The sequence below is a fragment of the Dicentrarchus labrax genome, unplaced genomic scaffold (genome assembly GCF_905237075.1).
Source record: "Dicentrarchus labrax unplaced genomic scaffold, dlabrax2021, whole genome shotgun sequence".
Classification (NCBI taxonomy): Eukaryota; Metazoa; Chordata; class Actinopteri; family Moronidae; genus Dicentrarchus; species Dicentrarchus labrax.
The window spans coordinates 10,054,490-10,074,776 of NW_026136702.1; the positions used below are offsets into that span (position 1 = coordinate 10,054,490).

The window sequence follows — 20,287 nt, forward strand, 5'->3', positions numbered from 1 at the left end:
CTTTTTTCCACCTGGCACTACTGAGAAGCAGCTGTTCTACTACTGAGAAAATGACTGCCTTCGACCTGAACGCTGGTGAACTATGAACCCAAATGAGCTCACATCATTTTAGGTGAGCCCAGAACCTCCAAACTCAGCAGGGTCTAGAATTACAATCCACGCTGCACTTTTGCGTGACACATTGGTGCTTTTCTGTTATTTAATGAGCTAAAAATGAGCGACTCAGCATCAACCATATTTATGAGATGAAGATGAAGTTTGATTCTTTTGTAGTTACTTGATTACTCTCGCTTGCACTCTCATAGTACTTTCCAATTTGTTTTAAAGCCCTACCCAAAATTAAAAATCACTCATCCATGCCCCGTATGCTCATCTCTAATACTTCCACAGATCAGCAGTTCTAAGTCCTCTCTTAATGTACTGCTCTTAATGAGGCCATTTTTTTTCCAGATTAAAAAAAAAAAAATTAAATTTGTCTTCACCCAAAAAAATTGCTGTGGAAAACAAACTAAAAACAACCAGTGTTGTCAGTGAGGAAAATATAATAATGAGATAAACATTCACACATCATATGATTGATGGATAAGACTTGTGTTACGTTTCACAAGCTGAGAATTGTGACAGTTGTGAAAAGGTAAAAGAGTTAATTGTACAATGAAATTCAGGATTTTTGCTTTCTTTCTTGGAGCCGTAAAGAAAATGGAAGAACATATAAAATATGTGACAGAGGAGCATAAAAGTCAAATAATAGACAGAAGTATGTGTGTTTATGGTGCATCCATACATACAAAAAAAGCAAGTTATGTGCAAAAGAGTTTCACAGAAAAGAAACATTTCATTTGGCAGTGAGTGGTGCCTCCTTTTCTTTTAAACATGCCTCTCTTTAAGCTACAGTCACTGCTCTGGACACAGCTGTACCCTCTAAACAGAAAGTGAGGCCTTAACGCACCACACAGACGCTGGAGCATAAAACCCATATACCCCATAAAAGTGAGTGTGAAGGTTCACAAAACTCGCACTCAGCTATACCAGTTGGATGTGGTTTATGAGTCAGAAAATAAGAAGCGGCAGCACCTGCTCCAGGTCAAGGTGACATTAACTAGTTGGATGATTGTTACACATTGGTGTGCTATCAGTCACATGAGAGAGAGAGAGAGAGAGAGAGAGAGAGAGAGAGAGAGAGAGAGATGGCATCACTGTCACAATAAAGGGGAACCAACTAGGAGTATAACAGCCTAATAATTAAAAATCTTTCATATAAAGCGTACCTACCCTTCCTTGTTAACTGAAAGCTGCCATCAAGGGCATCACACAGGTGGCCGTTTCTCATGTTACCATGGCAGCACCTGGCATGACTTAGTTGTTAGGACAAAAATTGTGGTGGTGTTAGCCTCTTTTGGACATCTGGTACTCAGCGGTGTTGCTTATTTAGTATTCTCTCCATCGACCTTTTCCCTCTCCTTTCCCACTGAGCCCACAATCGTGCAGAGATGGGAGAGGTGTGATTTCATGCAGGTGAGCTGGGAGCGTACATTGCTGAATGTGTGTTAAAAGTATTTTCCATCAGTAGAATATTTTGTTGGTTAAACAAGGAGCAGTTTTTCCCCACACTCACTGTTTCAGAGGATCACAATCCTTCATTGCACCTCTGCAAGTGATGATGGTCTTTGCAATTTAGGAGCTCCATTGCATCCTAGTATGAAGATAAAGTGTCTCATGTGTACTTCAACAAGGGGCTCTAATGAGACACTGAAAGGGCTCTAAACAAGGGTTACAATCCACCGCGGTGACTCGCTGTTTACAGCTGCCTCGCAAAGGTCACGTGATGTGTATGTATAGGCAGATGATGCAGACTGTAACCTGATTCAACCACATCTGTCTTTATGAAGCTATCACAGTATTCACTGTCACCCTTCAGCCAATGATTTATCCATTGTTTATGGATGTCTGTTAGCTTGGCCAATCATTTTTAGTTAACTGTAGGTAGCGGTGCTTACCGGGAAAATATCTTTATTTATTCCCTTCTCTATTTTCTATAATTCATTTGGCTTTTTTTTTTTTTTTTTTATCGGACCCAACCAACTGAATTCACCTCTGCAACCTTAACTTGTTTTTTTTTCGGTGAACAAGAACACAAAATTTTATGCTGAAATTCTAATTTCACTTAGATTTCTGTTCTTGTGTTGTCTGATAATGCAAGGCCTCTGTATAACTGGATGAAAGAGCATAATGAGGCAGATTACCTGACTTTTGTCAGTGTTAAATTCTATTGAACAAAACTACTTTTGTTTATTTGCATAGTTAATGTTAAAATTATATACACAGTTACAAATTGACTGATAGTGACTTAAGCACAATGCTGGCTTCCTGCTTCCCGTGTCTAAATGACAAACTACTTGCTGGGCAGCGTGTGGCCCTAAACTTAAGTGACTGCGTAGATACACAAACTACATATTCTAATGCAGTAGAATAAAAACCACTGAATTCAAAAAGGGAGATAAATGAAAACACAAACAAATGTTTTCTTGATGCATTCACTGTAAGTACAAAATCTTCACATTTACGATTTAACATATCACATAGAAAAACAGTATTTTGGAACTACAAACAACTGGAAATGGAGACACTCTTAACCAAGAACATTTAATAAACTGTATGTATGTAAATCTGGTTGCACCATTCAGCTGGAATTTAACTGGACACCTACACACACACACGCACGCACGCACTCACACACCATGTTTTTACTTTTACAAGAACCGCCTCTTCAAACAATACCTGGATCCACTGGTGGTAAATAACACATTTTTTTCCCCCACCACTGGTGCAGAAAATCCATGTCAGTGGTGACTGTATCACATAAAGTATAAAAACACTGGGTAGCATTTAATAGCAAAAACAGTTCTTCTATAAGTGAAGGTCTTAACCGCAGTTAAACACTGCTGCTGAGACCAGTGAGAAACCGACGAATGGAGAGAGACTATCAGAGCCCCATAATGATGTTCCTTCCTCCTACAGGCGTTGTGTTCAGCTGCCACCACACTAAGCATTCACTTGGCTGTGTGGAAGAAGTATTAAATTTGTAAAATGTGTCCGTGTGGTACAAAAACCTGTTATTTCTTAAAACATATGGAGCGAGTGAGTGAGGCCCCTTCAGTGACCTCTCTGCCTACTGCTTCTGCTTCTTTTTTGCTGGTTTAATGGGGGTGATCTCCTCCTCTTCCTCCTCATCATCGTCGTCATCCTCATCAGACAGGTCCGACTCCTCAACCTGCGAGGCTGCACGGGGAACATAGGGCAATGTTAAATCACTTGTCCTAGTTTTATATTTAATTATGAAAGGCCAGAAAGGTGTCTTTATTTAATCTGCCCTCTCAGGTGACCCCATGCACTGTTAATAATACGCTCAGTCCAAAGAAGGAGTAAAAAAAAAGGCGTCTATTTCTGATCATGGAGCTTTGATAAATGTACATTTCACAGATTTTTACAATAAGTTCCAATAAACTTTTAAATATTTGAACTGAAATACGTATTTAAAAAGTGTCAAAGGTTTTATTTATGGAGAAATTTGACATTTTATTGCCCAAAGGTTTAACCTTTCATGCAGCTGTGTCAAATTCAAGAGAAAAAGTATTTCAGAACCTCAAGAATCCCTGTTTTCTCTATTATGCATCAATTGATCTGCTTATTATTTTACTGATTCATTGATTGGTTGGTAAAAAGTTAGAAAATAATACCAATAAAATTTTGAAAAGCACAAGTTTATATATTCAGATGGCTTGTTTTATCCAACCAGCAGTCCAAAACTATGGATATATTTTCCTAATGACTGAAATTATTACTGTATTATTACTTTACTATGTTTATTGAAAAAGCAGTGCATACACACACACCAACGTTATTTTTTCAGGATGTCAAATGTTGAATGTCGTAGTTTCAGTGAACTATTCAATTATTCTTTTTAATATCCTATCCATCCATTTTGATACAATCTTAATATACACCTACAAAGGGTTAAAAAAAAAAAAGAGATGAGTTAAGTGATCGTGAGCGTTACCAATGAGGTGTAACCCACTGACAGTCACTGGTCCCGTCCCAGCCTTCAGCCGAATGGTCACCGGGGCCTTCAGCTCAAACTCTCCCAGACTCACCTGAGGAGAACAAGGTCAAAGTTAACACACACACACACACACCTCTACCATGTGTGGCACCTTAACCTGTGCACACACAGAGAGAGAGAGAGAGAGAGAGAGAGAGAGAGAGAGAGAGAGAGAGAGAGAGAGAGAGAGAGAGAGAGATCACCGCTCCGTACCATGGGCAGACAGCTCATGTGGAGGTTGGCGATGGGAACTGAAATGGTCTTTCCTTGGTGGTTCATGGCCGTTACCTCCACCACATTAGTCTCCTCCTTTGCACCCTCACCCAGACAAACCTGCAGAGGGGGGGAGGAGATCACAGAAAGTGGGATCAGACCAGTGGAGTTGAGCTTTTCACTACATTAACAAAAATATATCTATAAAAAACAAAACTGTGCTTTGACAGCCTTGGGGACACACTGTCCTGTAGCCCTGCAGTAAAGCCATATCACATTTTATTATACAAACGAACAGCAATCGTACATACTGTTCTGAGTTCAAGGAAGTGCTCCAGGTCCTCCTCTTCATCCCCTTGGAAAGTGTAGAAAGGCACTTTAGAGGACAGCTCGCAGCCTGGAAGAAAGAGAAATATTTTCATACAGTCCTTTATTACTGTTCTTTAAATCACTGACGGATAGCACAGAAACAACAATGTATGAAACATCACCAGCACATCACAGAGGAGACCCACGTGTGCGCCACCTGCGCTGAGGCGACAAACTGTCTGTAAATAGTTCTTACTGAACAGGAAGCTCTCCAACTTGGATTGACCGGACAGTCCGAGGTCGGAGGAGTCGTCGTCGTTGAAAGACATTTTGTCGAAACGAGCAAATGTGGCTCCGCTGTTAACTCTTCAAAAGCCGACTGAAACCTCCACGAAGAATAACAAGCGCGTCGCGAACTATGAGCGTGCCGGCCGCGTCATCGCTGTGCGTCTACGTCTCCGTGATGTTTTTTTTTTTCAAATAAAAATAAAAGTAAACAAATTAAAAAGCAGTAACTTAATAATAATAATAATAATAATAATAATAATAATAATAATAATAATAACAATAACAACAAACAACAATAAAAACAATAATAATAATAATAAAACAACAACAATAATAATAAAAAACATAATAATAATAATAATAACAATAACAATAATAATAAAAACAATAATAATAATAAAACAATAATAATAATAAAAACAATAATAATAATAATACAATTAAAGTCAGATAAATTAATTAATTCATAAGAAAGTATAATAAAAAAATACACATGGTGCTCACTAGAGGATCACAACAAACATCTACGTTAAACTATGTTATATGTTTTTCTAGTTATTATTTTAAATAGTTGAATTTAGCAACAATTACCTGCATCTATAAATAATATACCCAAGAACCTTCTACAAACAAGCTCCATCTAAGAAGCAGGTGTATATAACTCACAATTACATATGAATGTGTTTAAATATGATTTTCTATAATTCAAGGGCTTGTTTTTAGGAATAATACAACCTGTAAATGCAGTTTATTTCACTACAAGTTTATTACCACACCAGTTTTTAAAAACCCAAAGAGAGTTAAACAAACATTAAACCCACGATCACAGCACGGACCCAGGTGTATTGAATGATGGAGACAATATTCGTGTGTACAAGTATAACCTTCATTTTATTTGTTTAAAAACAGAAACGTTTATTTCAGGGCAGACAGATTAAAAACATCCAGTAGATTGGACAGACATTTAAGTCCAGACAGGCTCACAGAAACATCTGTGCAACACAAAGGACACAAAGCAAAACAAAGTAACTTATTATGGTTTATTAGTTTTTCATCTTATGTATCTTACATACAAATTTTACATGGTAAACTGTCACTGTTATGATCCCCCCCCCCCCCCCCCCCAAAAATCCTAAACTCAGATAATCAAAATGTACAATTGGAGCCCTTTCTCTCAGTCAAAGCCCACTTCTATCAAACCCGGTTGGCAGAGGACAAAAGCTTGGACGTCGACAAACTGCAAAATGAACCATTTTAAAACAAGCGCGGAAATTCTGCTGTCACTTCGGAAGACGACCAGCAGGTCTGTTGGTGAGTTTCACACCTTGTTGAAACACGGCCAGGTAGGAAGGCTGTACAGGACAGGGCGTTGTAACAAGGCCAGCATTTTCTTCTTCTTCAAGGGCAACAGAAAGCTAGCCACAGTTTCAATAAAGATATACAAAATAATAACACTTTATGATTGACAGTGTTTACAGACTGTCTACCAACTACAGTATTATGCTCAAAGAGGTGAGTGGCATGCTTCTTCCTCTATGTAGCATGAGATGAGGCTATTATACCGTCCGCCACAGCAAATCCAATACACCTCATGCACATTATGAATGTACACAGTATCAAAACATCACATTGGCAGGCAGCTACTGAAGAGCAACTGATGATCCTCGTGTAACCAACAGAACACTCCTATCTATTGTCCAAGTGCTTTTTTCTTTTAAGTAAATATATACAGTTACAAAAACAAAAACGGGAAATGAGTCAGAATATAAAACATTCAATGGACAGATAGGAAAGGCCTAGGAATTTCTGCTCCAAGCCCCCACAGCTTCAGTGTGGGAGTCACTTTGGTGACAGGATTTAACAGCCTCTGTGGTAGTAAGAGCGCTCACCAAGGCTCAACTGAGAACACATTCATTTGAGAGTATGCAAATGTTTAAACAATGCCGGGAGGGATGAAGAAATTACAGATGCAAGCAAGTAAAAAAAATTAAATAAAAATTATATTAACAATGACAAGCAAAAAGACAACTTCTTATCCCTTGAACTTCGCCCAGATCACCTGCTGCTTTACAAGTCAGGTTTGGAATTAGTGGTTAAGAAAAAAACTGAGCATCTTTATGACAGCGGGAGGGTTGATGCTTCCACGTCTTTACTCTCATATACTCATATTCATTTTAACAAATGTGTGCCAGACAAACGTTAGTAAAAACGTATCATTTTACATAACTTACTGAGATGGTCTGAGCTCTCTGTGACAGACATATCCCTGTCAGTCAGCTTAGGTTTACTGAGGGATTTGTGCTGGAGTCTGTGATCTGGTTGGGCAAAAATAAGACATGTGACTGTCAATGTCAGACTACTTCTCTGGAATCCGAGCAATAAGGCCGATGTCCAAAATGACCTTTCTCTGGCTGTATCTGACACATGCGTGAGAAAACCTTTACACACAAGACACTGGGGTCTGAAATATCAACCTAAAATCCAAAGGCAATGAACCAAAAGGCAATAGCTTAAAGGGGAGCGGGGGGGAAAGCAAAAAACAGCTCAGCTATAAAAAAGGAAAAAACGGCCACAAGCGAAGCGCTGAACAGAAATAGGCTGAGATACGTGTTTGTAAACGCGTGGAAGCTCTTCTTTTGCTTTCCGAATGTCTATGACTACTTGAACGGAAATTCAGGGGACCTCCTGGTTGAGTCTTAAACACTCAACAAATACTTTTCCTTCGATGGTCTGTGAAAATCTTTTATTAATGGGTTTCATTAAAACCTGAAAAGCTACAATTTTCCACCAACTCAGACTCCGCTTTTCTCATCACTTTTTGTTAGAAGCATACCACTTAAAAAGGCCTCTTTCTCGAAGTCTATTGTGGAGCAATTGGAAATACCATGATGTGATGATGAAAGGCAAACTCTCAAATAGCACCTCACATCCTGTACAAAGGTGTCCTACTTATGTCGACAGCTGTGTTATTTCTCTACGTTAAAGCTGGGGAAAGCGGGACGTAGTGGTAGTCAGACACTACCTGAGATACAGGCCGCCCTCCTTTCACAACTCTGCCTCCATTTAGGATACAGACACTTTGTGGGCAATATCGATGTAATGGCTACTGGATTAAATCAGAAAAAGGCTTATGGAGTTATTACTTCCTGCCTCTTGGAGGTATATGAGCAGTGGCACCCCATAAATCAATGCCGGAGTGCCACTCTTCCATGTTGGCTTAACTCATCTGACTACAGATCACTCCTCCGCCTGTTAGCTTCGGATCTGCCGAATCCAACAGGGCCATAACATCTAAGGGCAGCACAGGGAATCTGTGTGTGTGCAGCTGCTGTGCTTCTGTACACAAATCCTAAAAAGAGGTTTCCCGGGGCTAGCCCAGATGGTAATGTAGTATAAAATCATCATGGAAGTTTTTCTCATGAAGGTAGCAAACATGTTTAAGCCATGTTGACTTGCTCTCCCTCGCTCTCTTTCTCTCTCTGTCCGTTAGTGTAGCAGGACGTTTCTTCATAGGCTGCGTCCCATAATGATGACATCTTTGGGGAAGCCCTCCATTTTGGCTACTTCAAAGCATCCCAGTTTACCATAGAAGTCCAACATCCTCTTATCAGTCTGACGAACCTTACAGAACGCACCAAGGGACCCTGGAAAGACAAAAACAGACAACTAAGTCAGTAAAGAAAGAAACATCCCTAAAATTAGTTAGAAAATCAGTATGGCCAAATATAGTGTTAATCCTACGTGTTCCTGACCAATAATAACCCGGTTCGAGACCTCTGTCACAGGAATAGAAGGCTATTACAGTCGGTGCATTGATTCTAGTTCGTAAAGCCTAATGTCAGGTTAATTTTAGTAGTTTGGATGACATGGTGCTATATCTGTGATCCTCAATTCACACGTTACTTGCTAAATAAGGCAAGAGTACTAGATGATACAAACAGAATGTGTACACATAAGGCCTTAATCTCAATTAGAAGCATTTTACCATTATATTGATAGACTTTGTCTTATGAAAGCTCAACTCAGAAACCTTACAACTAAATATTCTAACACCTTCCATTACTACTATAAAGACTAATGCAATAATTTGCACACGTAGTAGCAATTAACACTGCTGTCATAATTGAAGACAGCTTCCACCTACCGTTGGCCTTAAGAGAAGATAGAAGACATCCCATCATGCTTTTGGCCACACTGGGGTCTGTGACCTTGGCGTGAATGTCAACCTTGATGAGAGAGGGGAAGTTGGAGAGGAAAGACTCTGGAAGAACCTCATCCTCTTCGTGGAAACTCAGCATTATCTTCTACAGGGACAGACAGAGATGGTAAATTAAAATTTAATACTAGGAGACACAATCGTATGCCACCTGAAAGATGGATTAGGATCCTACCTCAGCCTCCGTGAGGTCCTTCTGACAGTCAGGTTTGTTGTATTTCTCTTGCATGAAGGGAATCCAACTCAACTTGCATTTCTTGAGGAAGGGCTTGACATCCACGGTACCGAGAGCATAACCGCAGATCCCTTCATCATCCTCTAGCACAAACCCATATTCTGAGCTCAGTGATAGGAGACCTCCGACTAACCTGTGAACAAACGATAAGGATTTTGTCAGCCATGTTGACTTGCACTCCAGGGAATAAAACTGCAGTCTAGTCTGGGCAGATTGTAAACAAACAGATCTCCATATTTTACCTGTCTCCTATGAGGTCAGGATCCTCATCAGAGAATGGTACGTCCTCAAGACCTTCACAGTACATTTCTTTACAGATTTTATAAACTGCAGGCTGCAAACAGACAAACAGAAAGACAGAAACAGCTGTAATTGAGCTTTAAGAAATTTTGCCTTTAGATTCAGCACAATGCAATATATCTGCTGATGTACAGAACAGGAGGGCATGACACTGTGGCATATTAAGCGCAGAGCATTCACAGCTTAAACTAGGCCAGTTCTGCTGGGAATACAAACTGGCCAATATAATTTCTGCAACCATACATTTATAACATTAAGGCTTTAGTAAAGCTTATTTACTGTGTTAATACAGTAGTAGTACAAAATACTTTAGTTCTGGTAAAAATAAAAGGTCTGGACACAGCGCGCGTGAGCAGTACGTGGTGCTGTGGTGTCCACACAGAGAGCGTTTCCGCTCTGGCTCAGTTGCTGTTTTATCTTTCTACACTGAGTTTGGCTTTGATAAATACAATGCAATACAATACAATACAATACAATACAATACAATACAATACAATAAAACTACAAGACTACTTGTAAGACTACAAATAAACATCTTACCTCATCTTTGGGAAAGTACGGCCTTATAGAATAGAGTTTGGAGGTTGGCATTGAAGGTGGAGGTTGGTAGAAAAGATCGTTTGCCGCTTCTATTGGCAACAATCTCTGTGGGTATCAAAAGAAACAGGTTCAGTTCCCTGAGACCGGGTGGTGTGCTGCTTTGGCTGACTGCCTCACTGTGCATTTGCTACAGCTGAGCCACTATCAAACCAAAAGGAACTATAAAAACAGAGCAAAGTGCTTTGGAAGGACAACTATTGTAAAAAAAAAAAAAGAAATCTGACATTCCTTATTGATCTGACAGTGGACAACAAGAGCAAACATCACATCTTTCTCATTTTTGCTTAAGGAACATAGCACAACAAGCACATATTTGCTTTTCAAATATAATAAAACAAGGGTGGTATTTTGGTCTGACTAAGGTTTTACTGGCTGAAGGAGATGCTCCTTTCCCTTTTGTAAGACATCGCAATATTTCGCTGCGCAGGACCCTCCTGTTGAGAAAAATAATGATGCTGGCGCAGAGAGACAGAGAGAACTCCAGGAAAAAAACCAAAGTGGCAAATTAAATGTGAGCAAACTGAGTCATTCAATATCAGTTGCCATCATGAGTTTTACTACTCTTAAAGATGGAAATAATAGTTTTGGCTGGACAGGTGTGTTTGATCATGGAGTTTTCCCATTGCAAACATGCTTGCGTTCTCGCGGGCGCTGCGATGCTTGTGCGTGCGCTTGCAAAGGGTTGGCTTGGTAATTTGTGCGCTGTGCTTTCCTGCAAAGAAATGAGATGTCATGAAAATAAAACCTAGCCATGCTCGCTTGCGCTGCGTGCGCTAGGGAAAAGCAGCATCTCCTTGGGCAGTTGCTGAAAGAAATTCAAATTAATCAATCAGAAAATGCCATGCCAAACTCTGGCTGTAAGCTATTTTGTCAGGATGGGTTTCAGGTCACCCTTTCCCCACCCCACAATCTGACAATATCCCAAAGTAATAAAAGGAGATGAATGTCTTTGGAGAACAAGTGAAGGGGATGGAACCCGGATGGTATGAAGCCTGACCCATTACAATCAGCTCACCTTCGACAGACCAAAGCCCTTCATACCTACGCATATATTACCATTGTCTTCTTTGCTAACAACACTCTTTTTTTTTTTTTCCATTTGATTGCTGTAAATTCAGTGCATTAGATACCTGGAACTCTCCTGCTAGACCTCCCCTAAAGGCCCAGGGCTCTTGGTCTCCTCTAAGGAATTGTGCTGAAGACTGACTACGACACCCTGTTAGGAGCAGAGCCAAGCGGACATTGTTACCACAGAATGGGGCTCTCTGACACAGATGAAGCGAGTGGGGAGATGGGGAGGAAGGGGGTCATATTTATCTAGTAGCATAATCCATTTAAATAAATTATTTTTGTTTAAGTAAAACATAAAAAAGGACCTAATTTGGAATAGATAAATTATATTCAGAGGAAATATTTAATGATAAAATGGGGCTCGAGCAACTAAAGCTTACATGTGTGCGAGAAAAAAAATCAGGTCCAAGATTCAAATTATTCAAAAAACGTTTTGTGAGCTCTGCACCTTAAATTCTCCACGTCAATACGACAATGTGAAACTGCTCCACATAACATGGTACGCAAAGTCTTAAGAAATAAGTTCTTTCATGCAGTGGAACGCACGCTCTCCGAAAACTGAACTTAAGTGCAGTTAAGCTGACGGACTTCGTAATTAAATACTGACCATCAGAACCACAACCCCATACTCTCTATGGACTGCATAAGTAAGCTTCAGCTGCCGTCACCCCACTCATCTTAGCACCCCGTGTGAAGTCACATTCTCATCTTATCTGCCTCGTCACATGACTGGGGAGCATGAGTCATCAAACCAGGAAGACACAAGAAGAGGTAGGATGCACATTCCCTGAGTTAAAGTGCCTCTCAGCTTAATATTAAAAGCCACGACCAGACAGACCACAAGTACGCTGCAGGGACAACGCAGGTAAAGTGCAGTATATATCTAAAGCACACAGGGCTTATATAGTCTGTACCCAGTAGTGTTGCTGCTAACAAAGTCTAACCCTGGTTGACGAGAAGCCCTGTCATGTGACCAGACAAATGCAGCGCGCGGGTATGATACTTAACATTGCTTTACATATGAACCCTGATACCTAAAACAATTCCTCTGAAGAACTGACACAACACAGCCTGCAGATGCACCCACGGGAGGAACTTAGAACTTGCTAACCCAAATTAAAAACCACAAAACTGACAAAAGAATGATCTCCTAGTGGATTACTTCCACCTGAATGATCTATTCAGACTGCGTTGTCTTACCCCAATCACAGTTATGCAGAAACTCTGTTCTTGCATGGTGTGTATGTGAGCTTGTGACTACACATCACAAATATTCCTGAGCAGGATGAGGATCATGTGCTGTGGTTGAATTTCAAAACCAAGTGTAAATTCCCTTGAGTAGGTGCATCAGGCTGGTCTGAGCCATTTCTATAGGCCTACTGACAGAAACAAAAAAACAAGTTAGAGAGATGCTGCCAAAGAGAGAAATTTGGGAGTTAACACTTTGTAATCATAGCTAAAATCGCAGCGCAAAATGTGACTTCATCCGGAGGGCTGCTTCCTTTCCTCCAAAATCAATCTTTTACATTTATAAATCTAGTTTATGAAAAAATAAATACAAATAAATCGGTTAAAAAAAATTAACAAAAAAAAAAAAAAAAGAGACCACGCAGCACTGTGCATACATCGGCCACTGTCGATCCAATAGCAGTAGAAACTTGTACTGTGGATTCTTCCATCTGTACACAGTGAAGGGAGAAAACAGTAGAAAATAGATATTAGTAAGTGTTCTCAGTACAATAACCAGGGAGGTTGTGACTAAGTGCCGGCTGCACAGCTTCTACTGAGTGGAAAATATGGGGACTGATGTTAAAACCTGCTAATAGCAACAGCAGAAGCCAACGGTTAGGCACCGGAGGTCACTATGAAGAATATAAACTATATTTATGGTCATTTGACTTCCTCAATTTTGCTAGAGTGGTTGCAATCATTTCCTGGTGCGTTAAACCAGTAATGTGGTTTTTGATGTGGTTTTGCCAGTGTGGGTATGCTGCCTGCTGTGTACTGTGGGCTGGAATCCTCAGCTCTACCATATAGCCGGACAGGACAGAAACCTGCGAATGAAACTGGGTTACGGGGGGTAACCTACAGGCCATGCTGGTGCTTCAGACTATTCAAAAAGAACACTCCAAAAAAAGATGGAGGTGTTATCACAAGGCTGAATGTCACTCAAACTGCACCACAGTGCGCCATCTGAAAGAACGAAAGAAAGTGGGAGGTGAAGGGAGAGGGAGAAAGTGGGAGAGAGAGAGAGTATCCTCTCTTATTCAAGGTGATGGATCCACCCTGATACAGATTGAGCAAATGATTCAGAGGGTTAAAATCTGCAAACAACCTCATTTTAGAGACTACTCAGTGAGGCAACAACACAAAACTTTATATTCATCCGGTTCTTTGTTAAAACCAGCTGAAAAAACAGTGACCAATTCAGATATAAATAGATCAGTTTATGCACCAGAATGGCCTTCCACAGTCAGTCAGTCAACTTGCTCTCCAAGCTCGCGTGCGCGCTAGGGCATGGAGGAGGGGGGGGGGGGGATGGGGACTTCCCCCTGGCTCCCATCCCCACAGACAGAGAGATGGAAGCAAGTGTGTCTGTGTGGGAATGCAGCAGTGATGTTACTGGATACACAGCAAGCAGCAGTAACCCTGCTGGGACGTTTGCCACAGAGGCCCAGTTTAGATATCACCAAGATGGAGTAGCTAGTTATGGAATAAATAAGGAGGATGCTAGCAGTGCAAGCGGCATTCAGTCAGATGAAAAAAATAAAAGAAAAAAGAAAACAATCAACATGTGTGAAACAAGAGCAATTAATCAAATCATAAACTATTGAGAGGTGATGCATCTGGCCTGATCTGTACTAAGCTGCTCTATAATAAACTGCCCTCAGTTAAATTTGGGGCCACTGCTTAAGAGTCTCATCCTGCATACAGGCGGTGATCAAAATCTCTACGAGCCATGTTACTGTAAGTCTTTGACCAGTAATACTACCATCTGTTAAGCAGACTGTGCAAGATGTGTAAAATAATTATAAATTTGCCTCATTTAACTACACAGCACTGGACTACAACATAATCCATGCAGCAATCACTTAAGTGTTTTTTCTCTTTATATAATCAGATTTTTTTTTTTTTTTAAACGGTGATTAAATTAATTGTGTGTAAATGTGTCTCTGAGAGTAACAAATGTCAGGACTACCAGACTCGCTCAGACTATTGCTACGCTACTGCTCTCTAAGAGTAAGCGCCTTGTGGTTCCACTCATACATACCTAGCCACTGGACAAAAGACTTGACCATAGAAATGATGCTTTTGATGTCCCAGATGTAAGGGTAGAGGTCGTACAGGATGGTGCGGTTGGCTGAATTGGACAGCCGTGTGAACATATGGATGACTGAGCAGCACATCTCCTCAAACTTCTCGGCCCTTGATTGCCATTCTGCGACCTGCAGGTAACACAGTGATTGGAAATAAGAACAAACGATGTTGAAAAAAGGGCAGCACTAAACCATTTTGGTTTTGGGTCATAGTATTGGAAGCACAGGTTTGACTTGTAACATTAAGAATTGTTCTGTTTTAGTCAATAAGTGATGACTTTTGACGTAATTAATTGTTTTATTTACCCCTTTTCTGAGACATGTCAACAAGGCAGATGGTTATAACAAGGTAGGCTGTGTTGTGTGTATGCTCTGTGGTACAAGTGAACTCCATCTCCTATCATAACCACACCACCCAATGGACAGTAAGGGTAGTACACATCCACCATTTTGTTTTTAGCAACACTTATCACAAGCAAGTTCAGTTAATAATGAAGTAGTTTTCTCAGATAGACCTCTTTCTCTCAGCTCCTGAGTGATTACTTCAATGAATGAACCCACCTTTTCAGTTTCCTTTCGCTTGCAGTTGACACTGACGACGCTGCTGTTGGCTCTTAGCCAGTTGAACTCCTTTAACATCTGCACAGCCTTATTTCCGTGTTCATAAGGCAGGTAGAAGAGCTCTGCCAGCAAGCTCAGGTCCTCAAGTGTGAGGGGCTCTGCTGTGAACAGGGGCTTCTCATTGGGCCCAGGCACAAACACATCCTGAGGACACAAACCAGCAATAATGTGAATTTGAATGGAATCCTAATTTGTTTTTTTGCCTTCCACTGCAGATATAAAAAGGAAAAACGGAAACTCACAAATGTTTGCGCCACCTGTTTGAGCTGATCGTCTGTTTGCATAGGGGCGATGTCGCTCCCAGAGTCCTCCTGGATAGACTCTTCAGGGGACTTTGACTCTGCAAGACTTTCCTTGTCAGTATCCATGGGCTTCAGGTCCTCAGCCATCTTGTCAGCCAAGATGGGACCAATGTGCTTTTCCTCTGGGTCAGTCTCTACTTCTGGCTCTGGCTCATCCACCATTTTCTCAACCACCATCTCCATGGGCTCCTCATCTGAATCCTTCTTCTCTACCTCCACCTGCACAGGTGCAACATAAAAATACTTGTAGAACCATAGAGATGCTCCCCTCCTGTAATCAAATGCTTAAGAAAGAAAGTTAATTTTAAGTATCATGCCAAACCACAAAGAATGACCCTCACCTCTTCTTCCTCCTGAGTTATTTTTGCCATGGGGTGTGAGAGTGGATCCAGACAGAGAGGTGGCATGGCTGGAGACATGATGGGCTGCTGGAACACAGTTGTGACTGTTGTGGAAGAGCAGAGAGAGGGAGCTGCCATGGATGACACGTTGATGGCTGTGCTTTTGGGACCACTCTGAGGCACCTGTCGGCCTGAAAGACAGAGTTGAGCCTCACTGCATTTTGTTCTTCAATTATAAAATGATCATTTTAGAGTAAAGTGAAAATCCATTAGCAGATACATATGATATAACAATATGACTGCTCTTACTGTTGTATTGATGAGGAACACAAAATTCCCCCAGCCATTCTGTGAGAGCCAGTTTTAGAGCAAGCTGTGGGCTGTAGAGCATATCTGTCTCCAGTTCTTCATCACTGCCCTCATTCTCTAACTTGATCTGGATGGACACTGTGCTGTCCTCGCCATCGGCTGGAAAAGGCACAAAAAAAAGCACATAAAATTTCATATTCAAATGACCTGCATTAAGGTACCACATGAGCGTATGCACGTCAAAACTTTTGGATCATACTTACTCATGACCACATCCTTGCGCACCCCATTCATATTAGACTTGTACCAGGTGGCCAGCGTGTGGATCGCTACAAAATTGGACTCAAACTCGCAGTTAGGGTTGGTGAGGACTCCCTTCAGCCTGGGGATGAGCTCTGTGGAGCGGCCTTTGTATGGACCCAAGAAAAGCCTCTTTTGGTCATAATCATTGGCGTGAATGTTGTCCCAGATCACCGGGGCTCTTCTTAGGATTTTTGACACCTCCTCAATAGACTCCACTGTGATATCTTTGGACACCACCTTGGGGCCTGGAGAAAAGAAAAGAAATCCCAATTATTTGTTTTATCTACAACTCTCGTGTATGACTGTATGCTTAACAGTCGGTGATGGTGTTGGTCAGTTGACAGGAAACTGTGTTAACCTGTCCACAGCACATCAATGTCAGGCAGTAGCTTCTCTCCTACAGTGTGGAGGTAGGGGGACTGAGTGACATTTGGGTAGCAGAATGTTCCACAGTATTCTGTATTTCAAGGCAAGAAAACAACCCAAAAAAATTAATACACAAGTAGATGAAACAATTGTGGGAAATGTGCATAAGATTCAGAAATGACTGAGGTACCTGTGGGACAGAAGAGGAAGGTTTCGGGCTCTCCTAGGTACTGGTAGATTTCATTGGTAATGGATACCTGAGCGTGTGCAAATGAGCTGAACACCTCTTTGTCAGCAGGGCACATGTTGTGGTCAATATCGTCAAAAAGTAAGGCAAATGACTTGCAGCCAAAGTGAGTAACCTGAGGCGAAGAGAAATGTTGGAAATGAATGTAAGATCTATGAACTCTTGAAGATATATAATGAGAGAATCAGCACATTTTTCTAACTACTGTCACACAAAATGTTGCAATACCTGGTCAAGTTTCCTCTTGAGTGCGGAAACCTCTTTCTGATTGGAGAAGGTGATGTCCAGTCCAGGGGAAATGGCGTAGATGAACTCAATCCCATGGTCCTTGGCAGCACCAATTAAAGTCATGAGTTGTTCTAGGAGATAGTTGGGGGGGAAAGTTACTTACCAAATGCATTATTGTGCTTTTATAACAACTTATCTGAAAGCTCTTTTCCACTTGTTTAAAACTAGAATATGCAGACTGTCTTTCTAACTTCGATAACTAGGCATTATTCATTTTTCTCGCCCCAGCCGATCCCATGATCTGTTCTGTGGAGTCACCTGCTTCTTCCACTGAGTACAGCTCTCTCCAGAACATTCTGTGCTTGTAGTCATCTTTGGGTGCATAAAGGTATGTATTCAGTCCCCATTTCTGCTGCCTGTGAAATTAAACGGTGCACAAAGTCAGTATAGCAACTCAAATGCTCTAGCTATAATGTTATTAATGGTATTTAATTAACATGCCTGCTTAAATAATTCACATAGTTCACCATACCTTCTGAACAACTCCTTCCTCTGCTCCATTGTCCATGGTCGACCATAAAAGCCTGCAATCGCAAACAATACATTCAGTTTCCATGCAGTCTGCAGTGCTGATTATCAACTACATTTCCTGTGCACATCGACTGCTGGACCTAACAATTCCCCCCCCAGGTGTGGGTTGGGCTGGAAGGGCCAGACATGCTATTTTTGCATATAGTTTTTCTGTACGTGACAATCACTTTGCCTATGAATCATACAAATGTAGTTGATTTACTCGAGGCCCATATTATGTTTTATATAGTCTGATCAGAGACAAAACCACACGCAATTTAACAATTTATAATATGACACTGATCAAAGAAAATCTTCACCCTACATTGCAGTGGGTGCCAACCAATATGGCATACAATGGTAGGCATTATCTGCCAATAACATAAAATAGACCTTATTGATCCTACACATGCTACAGCAGCTTCAGATACAACACAACAGAGTCGAAAAATACACATTAAACACTAAATGGTACAGAAAAAACACAAGATATAACAAAAATAGATGTATGTACACTATATACGGATACATACAGCCTTTATACAGATGTGACTGATATGGTATATGTGCTTACAAATGACTATTAATCCCACATCAACATTACAAAATTACTGTTAATCACCTTTTAATAACTCTTTAATATAAACATGAATTCAACCCATCTGTCCGTGGACGACGTGTGACAATGTTTATTTATAATATGCGTACATTATTGATTCGATTAGCTTTTAACATATAATCCAATCTATGAGTGAGAATCGATTTCTGATTGTCTAATTGGACACTAGTATTGACTTTTATTCCCAACCCATTAACAATAATCATCTCCCCCCCTTGGTAGCAGGATTGCTGCGGTATTTTGATGCCCTTTTTAAGACTGTATGCAGATCACAGGTGACTCATTTAATTGTTTTCACTCCATATTCAATATTACCTTCCACGACTCCACTAATGAATTTTCTGTGGCCGGTCGGTTCGACTGCAATGTCGGACTCTTCCACCGGGCCAAGGGCCTCGGCACAAGCCTCTCCGGAGACTGGGCTGGGGCTCTGCTCGCCGTCCACTGGAGGAGTCTCCAGCGTCTTATCTTTCTGAACCATTGTAAGAGATTTCCCTCGATTTAAAAAATAAAAGCCACTAGATTCAGAGAGTGCAGTGAGTTTTTTTGTTGTTGTTGTTGTTTTGTTGGTAAATGTAGCTCAGAGGACAAATTCACCAAGTAAAAACCTGCAGGAAATAAATCGTCGCTGTCTTTCTTAACGTTAGCTAACGTTAGCTTACGGTATCACCAAGTCTATCAAAGTGGTCGAAAATGTAGCGACTGCTTCTACAATATGCAATCGAAATTACTATCAGGTGCTACCGGACGACATTTGTATTGATTAATATATAAGGAAAAACAAGGCGTCGGTTGGTATTTGTTCGATCATGTTCTTCTCTTTATGGTAGATTCGCTCTGGTTTTTCGTTCGGTTCTTCCTGTTTACACCGAGTGCGCATGCGCACGGGACTAGATTAAACCAGTCAAAACTAGATCTGCGTGACAAAACACCGCAAAGATGTTTCCGTGTCAAAGAGATAGACGACACTTCTGCTGCGCAACGCTAAACATCGGCCCACAGCTTGAATTATATACAGGAAACTTGTGTTTTTTAACCATTAAATGTCCACCATTATACAGTTGATTAACGAAGTTAAACGACGGCGTTTGATTCGTACAAAACGTGGTAATTACGCTCCAAAGTTATAAAACAATGACGGAAAAATACTCGGCACAGTTTATTTGTGGTTATTAAGCGCAATAATAATCAAGGGGTCATAAAGGAGTTAACAAATGCTCGCAGAAGTCCTAAACTTGCAGCAGAAAAATGCAGATATCGCTCATTGACTCGCTCTTTTCCGCGGTTGTGTTGAACATCTCGACAGCTTTCTACCATCTTGAAATTCCAGTCCATATTAGGAATGCAGCTGAGCTCCAACACACCACATCCAGAGGGGAGGGGCTGCTCGTCTGTAACGACCTGAGCCTGTGTATCCTGTGTCAGCAAAATACACATGCTTTGTTCTCGACCACCAGGATATATCCAATAATGTTTTAGTGTAATTGCCCAGAACTAATAAAGCTAAAGTTAACTCTCCACTGGAGGCACACTGTGCATTAGTTAATGAGGAGAGGTCTTTTCTCCTTCATGGGATAGGCAGACTTTTTGACTATAGCCAAAAGCAGCCCAGGTGTTTCTAATAGCCTAACTTAAATTATGGCTGTTCTACTGAAGTGCCATGACAGTGTGATGGTGACCCAGTTTTTTCACAGCAGACCTTTTGGCATATCGTGGTAGGAAAAGCACAGGTG

General features: G+C 40.9%; 2 protein-coding genes across 5 annotated transcripts; both read right to left on the reverse strand.

Annotated features, from left to right (window-relative positions):
• Positions 1-2,520: 2,520 nt before the first annotated feature.
• On the reverse strand, positions 2,521-5,054 carry npm3 (nucleophosmin/nucleoplasmin, 3). The gene is made up of 5 exons (XM_051421602.1): positions 4,878-5,054; positions 4,624-4,709; positions 4,313-4,432; positions 4,058-4,151; positions 2,521-3,279 (listed from the first exon to the last, which is right to left on the reverse strand). Exons 1-5 carry the CDS (start codon positions 4,948-4,950, stop codon positions 3,170-3,172), a joined length of 483 nt encoding a protein of 160 aa, XP_051277562.1. The 5' UTR covers positions 4,951-5,054; the 3' UTR covers positions 2,521-3,169.
• Positions 5,055-5,781: 727 nt separating this feature from the next.
• On the reverse strand, positions 5,782-19,504 carry oga (O-GlcNAcase). 4 transcript variants are annotated; one of them, XM_051421328.1, is made up of 19 exons: positions 18,870-19,504; positions 17,898-17,949; positions 17,684-17,781; positions 17,366-17,496; positions 17,081-17,252; positions 16,883-16,981; positions 16,485-16,769; positions 16,222-16,380; positions 15,913-16,103; positions 15,527-15,790; positions 15,210-15,413; positions 14,603-14,777; positions 12,957-13,010; positions 11,391-11,476; positions 10,201-10,305; positions 9,603-9,694; positions 9,301-9,493; positions 9,054-9,213; positions 5,782-8,553 (listed from the first exon to the last, which is right to left on the reverse strand). In XM_051421328.1, exons 1-19 carry the CDS (start codon positions 19,033-19,035, stop codon positions 8,417-8,419), a joined length of 2,823 nt encoding a protein of 940 aa, XP_051277288.1. In that variant the 5' UTR covers positions 19,036-19,504; the 3' UTR covers positions 5,782-8,416. The 4 variants fall into 4 exon arrangements, with proteins under 4 accessions (XP_051277288.1, XP_051277286.1, XP_051277290.1 ...); XM_051421326.1 differs by having other exon boundaries at positions 15,512-15,790; positions 18,870-19,499; XM_051421330.1 differs by lacking the exon at positions 12,957-13,010 and having other exon boundaries at positions 18,870-19,498.
• Between the last annotated feature and the right edge of the window lie 783 nt (positions 19,505-20,287).